The sequence below is a fragment of the Puccinia triticina genome, chromosome 10A (genome assembly GCF_026914185.1).
Source record: "Puccinia triticina chromosome 10A, complete sequence".
NCBI classification, from domain to species: domain Eukaryota; kingdom Fungi; phylum Basidiomycota; class Pucciniomycetes; order Pucciniales; family Pucciniaceae; genus Puccinia; species Puccinia triticina.
This window is the reverse complement of record NC_070567.1, coordinates 4,527,883-4,539,909: the sequence shown is the minus strand read 5'-3', so window position 1 is coordinate 4,539,909 and position 12,027 is coordinate 4,527,883. Positions and strand designations below refer to the sequence as shown.

The 12,027-nt window shown below is 48.5% G+C and overlaps 2 protein-coding genes across 2 annotated transcripts; both read right to left on the bottom strand.

Annotated features, from left to right (window-relative positions):
* Window positions 1–2,285: 2,285 nt before the first annotated feature.
* Window positions 2,286–4,392, bottom strand: PtA15_10A433 (uncharacterized protein; the record flags this gene model as incomplete). Its single annotated transcript, XM_053160608.1, has 7 exons — window positions 2,286–2,748; window positions 2,815–3,043; window positions 3,495–3,731; window positions 3,823–3,843; window positions 3,926–3,991; window positions 4,076–4,129; window positions 4,233–4,392. 7 exons carry the CDS (start codon window positions 4,390–4,392, stop codon window positions 2,286–2,288), a joined length of 1,230 nt encoding a protein of 409 aa, XP_053024565.1.
* A 936-nt stretch (window positions 4,393–5,328) lies between these two features.
* PtA15_10A432 (uncharacterized protein) lies at window positions 5,329–6,525 on the bottom strand (the record flags this gene model as incomplete). The annotated part of the gene is made up of 1 exon (XM_053160607.1): window positions 5,329–6,525. The coding sequence occupies one exon, from the start codon at window positions 6,523–6,525 to the stop codon at window positions 5,329–5,331; it is 1,197 nt and encodes a 398-aa protein (XP_053024564.1).
* Window positions 6,526–12,027: the final 5,502 nt, after the last annotated feature.

Sequence of the window (12,027 nt, the reverse complement as noted above, 5' to 3'; positions counted from 1 at the left end):
ACCAATGTGGATGCTCTTATGTATGTATCCAAACGTTACAGCCCCTACCTACAGCTACCCTGGCTCAATGCATCAACAACAATATGTGTAGTGACACCTTTAAACCCATATTAATTCTGTACAGGGGTTTAAAAATCAAAATTGGGGATGGCAGAACAGGGCAGAATACAGTCAAACCTGCCTAAGGGCATACCCTTTGGGAGAAGACTTTTGTTATGACTTTAGGCAGGTTATGCCCTTAGAGGTGGTGATTTTGCTGGGCAATCAAGAATCCAGGAAAGTCTTTTTCCATGCTGTTAGGCAGATTATGCTGTTAAAAGGGTATGCCCTTAGACAGGTTTGACTGTAGATAAATTCAAATAACTCCTTGTGTACACGTATCTTTTTTTAAAGTTTGGCTGGAGTCTACATAAGGCGGCTTGAAATACCCCTCTGGGGTCCTGGCTTACTGCGCTCCCCCAAGGAGGGACTTTTACATATGTAAATAAGTTCAATGCAGCCTGGAGTTCGATGCAGCCTGGGCTGGCGCAAAGCGCAAATTTCAGAGGTCGGCGCGCTGGGTCCCCCGGCCCCCAAAACAAGGGGATATTGATGTTGTGTTACCGGGAGCGTAGCGGGAGGTGGGTGGAGTCCATGGAACCGCCCAGCCCCTCCCTGCACGCGCCAAAGCCCAAGCACGCATGTGGATTTGGCTGCTGTACGCGCCCAAGGCTCCTAACTTAACTAAGTCCCACCCTCCTACAGGTGGAGTGGTAAAACACTGGTCACATTGCACCAACCGGAGGGAGGGACTTACGCGCTAAACGGACTTACAGGCTGACAGCATTTGGTTTTTTGGTGGGGACTTTTTTAAAACTGCTCTCACCCATCCATTTCCTGTCCAATTTCATTATCGTTTGGATTTCCATGATGACCAAAGTCTTCTTTATCCATGTACTATACCCACCTATCCCCAACCTGTCTTCTTGATCTGCAATGTCCCTTGTAACATCATGAGTTTTGGATTCTGTACAGTGTGAACTTTGTAATATAGGATGAAGCGGACCACAGACAGTCACAAAAAATGGATCTGAGGGGTTCTGAAGGCCTCGAAAAATTCAGAAAAATTTGGAGAAATTCTCCTTGATCTTGGGAATCTTTTGTTCCCCCAAACCTTTGCTGCCCAATTGGAAAGGGTGAAGCCAGAAACGTTTGAAAAAAGGCATAGTTCTGATTCTGTCAGCCCAAACTTGGACATTGGGTGTAAGTACCTCCTTCGGAGGGTCCCGGCGGGACAGTGTCCCCCCTCAAATAGAGGGACTTTGTTAAGTTAGCCAAGGCTCCTGGCGCCGGAGATAGCGGCGTACAGGGACTGGGGAGGTCGTCGGCTACCTCGCAGAGAGCTCAGGGTCTGAAGCTCCCTCAGTCCGCCAACTCCCCTGTGCCGACTTCCTCTCGCTCACTTCCTGTCTCTCCCTCAGCTCTTCTGGGTCTCGCTGCCCCCCTCGGATCAGAATTTTCGCAACCGTCCCACCCGCCCTGCTCAAGTCTAGGAAAGGGCTAGACACTCACGTCCGCGAGTGGGTCTAGCGCCTTCGCCCTCACTCCCTCCGGGGGCTTTCTGCTCCGAGAGGATCCGGTCCACTGCCTTCCCCTCCCACAGGGACTTCTCTCCGTCAAGTACCCGGGCACTTTGTACAGTGAGAAGCGTTACGGGAACGCAGCTCAAGGACCGGGGACAATTCCTCCCCCCGTCCCACACACGAGAGTCTTGGGAAGTCACTCCCTGACTTCCGGGGCTCTCACAATGTGAGCAGTCAGCTGTGCTGGCGTCCTTAGACAATAAGAGAGCACAGCGCGGTTCACTACCGCGTCCACCAAACGAGGTGGCGCGGCTGTGCCCGCGGGGAGCGCTCAAGAGAAGTTGTGCGACCCCCCGCCAGATCTCCTAACCCAAGCCAGACCTCCCCACGGCGTCCAGGTGAGAATGGATAAGCTAGGATTCCTCCCCTCCCAGGTCCCAGTCCTCAAATAAAACCTTGCCTTCACCCATCACTTCTCTACACCTGTGCAGTGTGGGCAGCCCCCACCCCTCCGAAAGAAAGATAGGCACTCTCATATATCCTCTGGTAACTTGAATTAGTGCGAGACCACATAATCAAGGCGGCACGCTCCCGAGATGAGTTGCAAAGGAAATGCCTATGCAGGTGAAATGGATGCGCAGATAATGAATGGAGTATGCTTATCAAATCTCCAATCAAATAGCAACAAAATCAAGCTTGGTATAGAACTAAGAAAAGACTATATCATGCATTGATAAAATTCTCAGGATGGAGAAGAACTTTTTGAAGTACACCGATTCGATCACGTGGCTCGAGCTTTGCGGTCGCGTGCGAAATTTTCGAAATGTTTTCGACCATCTTTCCAAAATGTTCAAGCTGAGGAAAGTCTTTGAAAGCGGCTTCTTTTTCCTTAGCACCGACAGAATATCCGAAATTCCGAGCCGTGAATATCCAAGGCGGAGTGTTGACGATGTCTGTCAAGTAAATCATTGGGATAGATTGATTGATTTCGCTGAACGAGTCTAGTTTTTGCATGGTCTGGCCGGACTCGAGATAGACTGATTTTAGTGTAGCAGAGAATAGCACGATTGTTTCATCAAACTCTTCGAGCCATGAAAGCTGAAGCGGGTCTTTCATATGACGTGGAATGACCCCCTCCTCGTTTAGAGCTTCACTGATGTGATACCGGGCCAAGAACCGCACCATACTGTGTAATATTTTCAAGAACAAGATTTCAAAGATCGGAGACGTTCTGGTGAGTCTCTTGGATGACCTGCTGATACTGCCGATCAAATTCGCCAAGATTGACATCAACTCGGCAATGTTTTGCTTGGGCTGCGAGACCACAGGCTCCAACAGGCCAGGTTGTGTGGCTATCATGAAGGCCTGTGGAAATCCCTTCGTGACATGGGTTACCACTGGTTTGGGGGCACGTTCGTACGCAGATATCTGGCTGCTTATATGTGATCGCTCTAGCCCGTGCCAGCCTGGACGATCGAAATCTTATAGTACAGAATAGGAACCAAAGTGCTTTGAGTTAGGTTCCGTTGAGATGCTTGATGGCACATGCCAACATGCGGTTTACTGGGGTTTTATTAGAGGGATTGATCAACGTGAACTCACATGTGAAGAGCCCCTTGAGCTCTGCAGTGAAAGGGCTTTCTTGAAGGGCTTTCTTGAAGTCAGTGATCAAGTAAGCACTAAAGACGTCGATGTCATCTCTCAGCCCTGGAAACCTGCGCGCGACGTAGTTGAATATGATTTCAACTCCTTTTTCCGTGTTCAATAGCTCTTTTAGCCAGCTTGGAGAAGCAAGGTTGTGCCTTTCAAAGATGATTAGAAATTGGACGAGGGCGTCGTTCAAATGGTCAAGTGCTAATTTTGTGCGGGGAGCGACCTGTTCAGCGATGGAAAGAATTGTGCTTATTGCTGTTTCGGTCTTCTCCAAAAAACCTGAGGCTATCTGGTCACCCTCGGATCTTCTAAGATCGGCATCGCGCACCGAATTTTCGAGGTTTCCTGGCTGGTTGGGGTTTGTGGGAGATTGATCCATATATCCCCTGACAATCGTATCGAGATAATCGGTCTGAAGTGAAAGAGCTTTAGTAGCTTGTGGAGTGAAACCGGCGATTTCGTGCTCTGAGAGCTTTCGTAATGGTTTCAATACTTCGTTTTTCAGGGCGCTAACCACTGCGGATGTGTGACGATCAACAAAAGAAGGCCATGTTAGCTCGATTGGATGTGACACAGTGTTGGAATACCTATACCAAAAAAGACTCACAGTCTGAGTCGGCCATCAAAACTTTGCGGGACAAAGTACTGCATGTCAGTAAAGCGAAAGCTTGTAAATTTGATCTGTATTGGCTAGTTGGACTCTTCCTTACTTGCTCCTGGCACTCTTTGAATACTACTTCGACCTCCATCGGGGCCAGCGCGTTGGCCAGATATGGCTAATGTATGGTTGATTTTAATTATAAGTTTCATGCATCTCCTACAATCTAAGGGGGTTTAAAAACTGGGATATATATACTCACTGCTACCCAATTCCTTTACTGACAAACTACTCCAAGGGTTTTCGTGTATCTCCGCTGGGGATTTTATTGGGTGAGTGGTGTAACGAGAAGCTTGCAAGTATAAGCTGCTGATGTTGTTGGTCAAATGAAAAGTGCGGGTTGGTCTTTGGCTACTTACACCCTAATCCCTTCGAGAGCGTTGGAGTGTGATGGATTCCATGCAAGTCTCCGAGCATTGGAAGACAGAAACATTGACCAATGATCAAACTCAACAGAACTAAGACTGATGAGTAGAAAGTGCAGTAGACGGAAAACGTCGAATATGTCGCAGCACGCATGCTGTTGGTCGAATCAGGGATTTCAAGCGCAAAGGTCTAATATCGTTTGGAAAAGGGGACACAGGACCACACAAACACGAGCCTGCCTGGGCGATTGTGCCTATACGGCAGGGATATAAATAGAGTCTCGAGCCGCAAGCTGATCGGCTGCAAGAACATCAGTTGTCTCAAAAACTGAAATCCTCCGGTTTCTGGTGCCGGATTCCGGAATCGCCGGGTATACATGCCCTTCCTGCATCTCCAGACTTTCCTGGCACTCTTTAACGCTTCCTTGATACTCTTCCATACCTCCTTGATACTCTTCCATACCTCCTTGACACTCTTCCCTACCTGCTTGACACTCTTCCCTACCTGCTTGACACTCTTCCCTACCTTCTTGACACACCATCCCTGCTGTATGATCTCCGTTCTGATTGAGTTCAAGAGGAATCAGGACTCAGGAGGGTGTCGGGAGGTGACATTTGTGTTGTGAAGCCTCCAAAGGTGAGGCCCGCACGGTGTCTGTCTGTCTGAGAAACGGATTTGCCGAGGACTGGTAAGTTTGTGATGGGCTAGGGCCTGGAACAGCCCATGCAGGTCAGCAGCACGCCCCACGCTTCGCAGGGGTATGTATCAGCCTGGCTAGCATAACAGCGTCGGCCTCCGAAGGAAGAGCTCATGGGTAGACCACAGGGGACTATGAAGGCGATTCTGACGACAATAACACGTCACGGGTCAGCTCTAACTGAACATAAGTCGCTCGCTTCGGAGGGCCCTGGACCAGGCCCCTGGTGCAGCCTAGCTTAACACAATCCCCTCGTTTCAGAGGCCGGGGGACCGGCGCGCCGGGGGAGTCCTGGTCAGTCTGATGGACAACTGTAGTCTAGCTTTCTTTATTAGCACTTCCGGATATTGCTCGCACATTGGATGTGATTTCATTGTGTGTAGCCGACAGGATTATTCAGGGGTGATATGAGGATCAATGGGATCATCAGGAGAAGAGGGGGAGGGTCTACAGGCCATCATGAGGATGAGAAGGGTCGGAAGATGGATCAGACTAGCCCAGAATAAAGTTTTGGCTTCATGTTCTTGACGAGCCTTAGATTCGAAAGAGGCCAAGATTTTAGGGATGGATTTGACATTGATCGAGCTGAGGAGCTTTTGAGAGAGCGGGCCGGTAGGTGTTGCGAGCCAGAAGCGAATGGCGGGGATGATGAGGGCCAAGTTGGGGAGCAAGCTGAGGAGACCGAAGGTAGGAGTGGTCAGGCCGTAGTAAGGGATCAGCCAGCTGGAGAGGGGGACCGTGGCGAGTGCGTATCGGAGGCTGACTCGTGCGTTGAGGGCGGGAGAAAGGTTGGCCATCATCATGTACCCTGCGCGTGCGTAATCTCTGCGGAGGGTGTGGGCGAGGGAGTTGAAGTGAGGGAACTGCCAGACGTAGAGGAGGGCGGCGGTGAGCCAGCTTGCGGGGTTGGAGAGGGATGCGCCGGCGGCGGTGGAGCCCATGAGAGCAGGCAGTCCGCCGACGAGGGCGCCGAGCCAGGTGTTGGCGATGGAGATGCGCTTGAGCGGGGTGTAGAGGAAGGCGTAGAGGAGGAGGTTTGCGAGGCCGAGGAGGGCGGTTGTCGGGTTGACGATGGTGGCGAGGATGAGGGAGCCAGAGAGTGCGGAGACGGAGGCGAAGGTGGCGGCATGGGGGGAGGAGATCGCCCGGCGGGCCAGCGGCCTCGCGCGGGTCCTCGCCATCTGGGCATCCATCGGGGCCTCGAAGATCTGGTTGAGCGTGTTAGCGGAGGCCGAGCAGAGGAAGGTGCCGGCGGCGGTGGCCAGCAGGGTGGTCAGCGAGCCCGGCGGGGAGGCCGCGCTGGCCGGCGAGAGCGCATAGCTGGCCATCGTCGTGAGGGTGATCAGCGAGGAGAGGCGGGACTTGGCGAGGGCCTGGTAGAGCGCCGTCCGGCGGGAGAGCGAGAGGGTCGAGGGGATCGGCTTCCATGGTGGCGCCTGCTCGGGAGCGCTCGGCGGGGCGCGGTCGGCGGGCGGCTGGCAGGGGCTGGAGTGGCGGGCCGTTCGGTGGGAGAGCAGTCTCGCCAGGCGGCCGAGCTGAGGGCGGCGGGCGTGGTGGGCGGCGAGGAGGGCGGTGGCGAGCGACGACATGGTGGTGGCTGGTGTTGTGACCCGGGCCGGGCCACAGGGCTTAGTCTCACCTAGACCCTCTTTGTGCTTATGTCATCACATGTATATAGACTGTTTCTCTTCTCTATACATGTAATGCCATCATTCCTACGGCGAACCACTCTGAGGTTCCATTAGGTTATGAGCCCTTAAAAAACGGATTATCTCGTCTATCTCTTTTCTCTCTTGTCTAAATCTTAAAATCTTTGTTACGATCAAGATTCTCTCTAAATAGGACGGTGGATATCTATCACCGCGAGCATACCTTTCTCTAAAAAATGTGTCGTCATCCTCAAAGTTTCTCTAGTGTTTGTGTTGGTCTTCTCTATCGGTCGTTTTCCAATCTTCTTGCTTGTCCAGAACTCTGTCTCTCTACCGTCATCAATTTTCAAGGTCCTCTGTTTTCATTTTACCTACTAAGCTACGCAAGGATTCGCTATCCAAGCGTATATCTTGACTCAGGACGCTGAGTTCAAGGGCCGAAAAGTATTTTCATATTCATTGACCCGCCGCCGACTTCACCGATTCCTTTTTTCTTGCCAACTCGTCTCTTCTTCGTCTGTCTCTGAACTTCACTCAATTGTCTCAACGCCCGGTATATTTCCCTCTCTGTGTCTATCCGATCTACTTTTTCTTCTTTCTTCCTGTCTATCCGTCAACTATAAACATAATAATAAAAAAAAAATAATTAAGAAATCTATATCTCTTTGCTCTCTCTCATCATACTCGCTTCCAACCCTATCTATCCACAACACAACCATATCTCTTCTTTCCCCATCTCTATCTACCTTTTTTCCTTTCCCCCCTCACAGCCAATTTTTTTTCTCTCCACTTCTACCCCTCTCACTTTCTCCCACCAAAACTTTCTCTTCCCGCTATTCCCCACCGAGATCTCCTGCTCCAATTTTTTTTTTTCGCGACATGGATCCCAACGCCAGAAACGTCGACAATGTTGAAGCCGGTGAGGTGCAACAACAGCCGCAGCCTCGCCTCCCGGTTGCCGTGAACCTAGCCGATGATCGCAATGCCTCAGCTATCATATCCTCAGTCAGCGGGCAGATCAGAGCTGAAGATCGTCTACTTCCTGATGGTAGTAATCTGGGTGTCTGGGAAGAATTTGTCGAGGAACGACTCCGCGATGCAATCAATGATCCGGACTACCTCGCCTACGCATCAACAAGTGCATTGCACGAACGGATAGCCCGCTCCATTCTGCTCTCCTCGGTCAACAGGTCACTCCGCCGAGACCTACAACGGCTTCCTTTTGCATCTGGGATGCTAATCGAAATCCGGGCCAGATTTAGTGTGGTCAGTTGAGCAGCACAGCTCAACAGTTTCCGTCGTCTTCTACGTTTTAACGCACGCAACCATCCAACGACGGCCACTATGGCTGCGGCCATCAACGATGAGTTTGACAAGTTGGCCAGACTAAACATTACTCTCACCAGAAACCAGCTAGCCGGTCTCATCCTTCAGAACAGTCTTGGAGCGGAGCCGGAATTGATGGAAGAAGTCAACCGCCGCATTGAACAGTCATTGTCGAGGTCAAGGACAGGGACCGTTGAAGACTTCGAATCGATCATCAGAACGGTCGGGATTGTGCGTCAAAACCTTCAACATCAGGGCAAATTGCGTAATCAAGGACAACAACCGTCTTCTACACCAGCACTGGCGATGCGAACGCAATTGGGGAGCAATGAAGGCGTTCCACCGACTCAACAGCCAGTTTTCCAGAGTGATGGACAATTCGGCAAGGTTGAGGCGGTGTGGTGCTCCATTCCAAACCATAAGTAGTGTTTTATTGCTTTTCTTTACATACATTCATCATTACATTTCCCATTTCCCCCATAACCCTTCACAAATACTTCATTATTATTGCATATTCAGATTCTACGCCAAATTTCACCTATAGTCACTCATACATAGTACCCCCTTATCTTCAATGGTTCAGTAGTTATATAAGGATATAAGACTTACAGACAACCTACATTCTTCATTAGTTACAATACTCATTTCATTAGTAACCTACTTGAATCATTACAGTAAATTCCTTTTACATATTTATTCTCACATACTAAACCCTTTACATACATTTCTCATTATGTACTATGCCTATTGTACACATTACATCATTGGATCTGTGCTTACCTCTTTCAGTAGTGCTCATCATTACAAGTAGTTACTATGTTCTCATCACTCTTCCCCATTAGTACATTCTTTTATTCCCATAACCAGCATTCCCCTTTCAGCATTGCTCATCATTACATACTGTTACTATGTTCACATCACTCTTCCTCATTTGTACAACCTTCATTCTCATAGCCAGAACTCCTTATTGTCTGTGCTCATCCTTCCTTCATATAAGAACTGTCTTTCCCCCCTCACTTGTACCTTATGCAGAATTTATAGATAATTTTAGATACAGAAATTATAAGTGCCCATTCTCATCAACCCCTTGCCATTAAACCTTGCCATTGCATTCCCCACTCTCATCACTCCTCCAACTCTCTTACCCTCAGTAGTCAGTAGTTAAAGCTCATAGTACTAGCTCCTAAGATCAAGCAGAAATCAGCCACACCTTTTTCTTCTTTTTCTTAGTGTTACTCTCATCCCCTCAGCATTAGTCAGGAAGGCAGCCTCATCAGCACCCTTGCATAGCTTACATTAGTACTAGTGTTGCTATCCATTTCCCTTCCAAGCTCTATCCTCCCCCTTGAGTAGTTCCACAAGTGGTGTCCCAACAGTGGCCTTTCTATACTTCAGATATCTTCAGCTCTAGTAACACTCTTACCATCAGCTACATACTACTTTTACCTACACATCCTCATACTCCTTTCTTTATAAATCAACCTCCTGCTTTTAGAATCAACTTCAAACAACAATAACACTATCAGCATCTCCATTATCAACCTTCAACACTCTTCAGGTTTAGATTCAACTTACCTGTTTCAATCATGTCTGCCCAAGGATCTCCCAACACCAATGTTGCTCCCAGTCTTTACCCTCCAGTGGATCCATCCAGTAATGCTGCAGTTCAGGACTCCACCACTTCCAACACTGGTCAGACTCAGGTTCCTCCCAATGGTCCAGGTTATCAACCTTCTTCCAATGCTCCAGATCCTCAGGTTTCTTCTACTCCACAAGTCAACTCCAGTTCTTACAGACCTCCACCTGGACCTCAGACTTCCAGTATCCCTAGATACACAGGATATAGAGATACCAATCAGCTTTCAGAAGATTCAGAAGATTTAAATGCACCACCACCCCGCTTTCCCAGGTTCCAGCGCCAAAGGGATGACTCAACACACTCTACCAGGTCCAACACTCACTTTTTAAATAGGGAACCAGCTATGCCTAGGTATGAGGATCCTGTCAGCAGAGGGGTAAAGATTAAACCCATGGACAAGGAGCTCTTCTTTGATGGAACCAACATGCCTGTGGAGAAGTTTATTAGAAGGTATGAAAGTGCTGGAAGAGATGATGGTGCTAACTCTAAGGAACTAGCTGGACAAATCATCGCTTTTATCAAAGGACTGGACCTAAAAGATGAAGTGGAAGACATGTCAGGCCATGAAAACTTGGATTGGGAAACCTTGAAGAAACAGCTACTCACCAGGTTTGGAACTTCTCAGCCCTTGGTCAGATACACTAGGGAGGATCTCAGGAAACTAGTCTACAAATCTTCTCAGGATGGAGGAATCAGCACCTTGGAAACCTTCAACACATTCAGAAACAAGTTTGAAACCATCACTCACTATTTGTTAAGAATGGGGTATAGTACCAGCTTGGAGGAATTCAGACATCTTCTCCTGGAAACTCTCCACAAGGATTTGGACCAAAGGGTTACTAGGAACCTGATGAGGGACAATCAAATGCTAGCTTCAAAAGATGGAGGTGATATTTTGCCAGACACTGAAACCCTTCTTACCTACATTCACCAGGAGGTTTACTCAAGATCAGTGGTCAACAGAAGGACTGAATGGAGGGCAGAAGAGAAATTCACTTTGGACACCTCACCTAGGACCTCCAAACCCACACCTGCTACTCAAGGAGCTGCTCCTACTGCTTCTACTTCTCTGGACAAACAAGTGGAACTCCTTACCAAACAACTTGCATCTCTCACTGCTGGCAAAGGACTACCTCCCCACATGGACAAACCTGCTAGGACCTGGCCATTCAAATGTTATTATTGTCACCAGGAAACCCATGGAACCAACAGCTGCTCTCAACTTGCCCAGGACATGTCTAGTGGTGCTGTTATCAAGGATGGAAGAGATTACAAACTTCCAGAAAAATCAGTTATTCCATGGATTCCAAGCAGGCCAATCAGAACCCCAGTGGAAGAGTACTCTAAAACTAAGCTCACATCTTCTTTTGGCCAATTAGAGGAGGACCCAGCCTATTATCAAGCCCATAGTTATGAAGCAGACCTTGGAAAGAGGACCAGAAACAATTCTAAGGATCAGGATGAGGAGGAAACAGCCAAGTCAGACAAAAGGATCAGAAAGGAAAAACAGGACCTAATGGACATGGATACAGAGGAATTACTTCACATGACACAGCCCCCTACTCCTAGTGCTTCCAAATCCCCTACTTCAAAAGGCTCCCCTCAAGTCAGATTCCAGGATAAGGACAAGGATTCAACCACTGCACCTAAGGACAAACCAGTTAAGAAGACCTATTTGGAAAAGACTTTGGCCAAGGAGTGCCCAGGAATTGAGGAGGAAGTGGCTAGTAGGATGTTGACTGCAGGAAAGATGGAGTTGGCCTTTGGAGAAATCTTTGCTATATCACCAGGAGTTACTGACTGTATCAGGAAGAAGATAACCAACAGAAGGGTCCCATTGGATGGTGTCAAATCAGCAAACTTCACAGACATGGAGGATGGAGAAGAACCAGCACAGGAGCAACCCACTACTCACTACTCCTGCCCCCTTGGATACATCACCATCACTATTGGAGGAGAGAAACATCAAGCACTCTTAGATACTGGCTCTATGGTCAACATTATTCCTGAAACTCTTGCACATAAACTTGGATTAGTACTCACTGCTAAATCTATGAAGCTCAAAGGAATTGGAGGTCACCTTACTGATATACCTGGAATTGCTGAAGATGTGGAGGTAACCATTGGGAAAGTAGTCAGGACAGTTCATTTCTGGGTAGCCAAAGGACCAGTTCAGATGATTATTGGAAAGCCTTTCTTGATGGATGTCTCAGCTAACATCAACTACAATGGAGCCAGAGGAGAAGCACTTTCAATCATGGATTCAGCTGGTCAGACTTTTTTGGTTCCAATCATACTCCCCAGTAATCAGAAGTGGGAAACCAGCATACCTTCCAATTCTGGACTGGTAAATTTTTTAGATTGAGACCAGGTTTTCAGTTCCCTTCCCTTACAACTGCAACCCTGGAAAACAACCAAAAGCAACAAACTGTAGTCACTCATTCAGCAAAGTATAAATCAACTCTAAAAAAATAAAA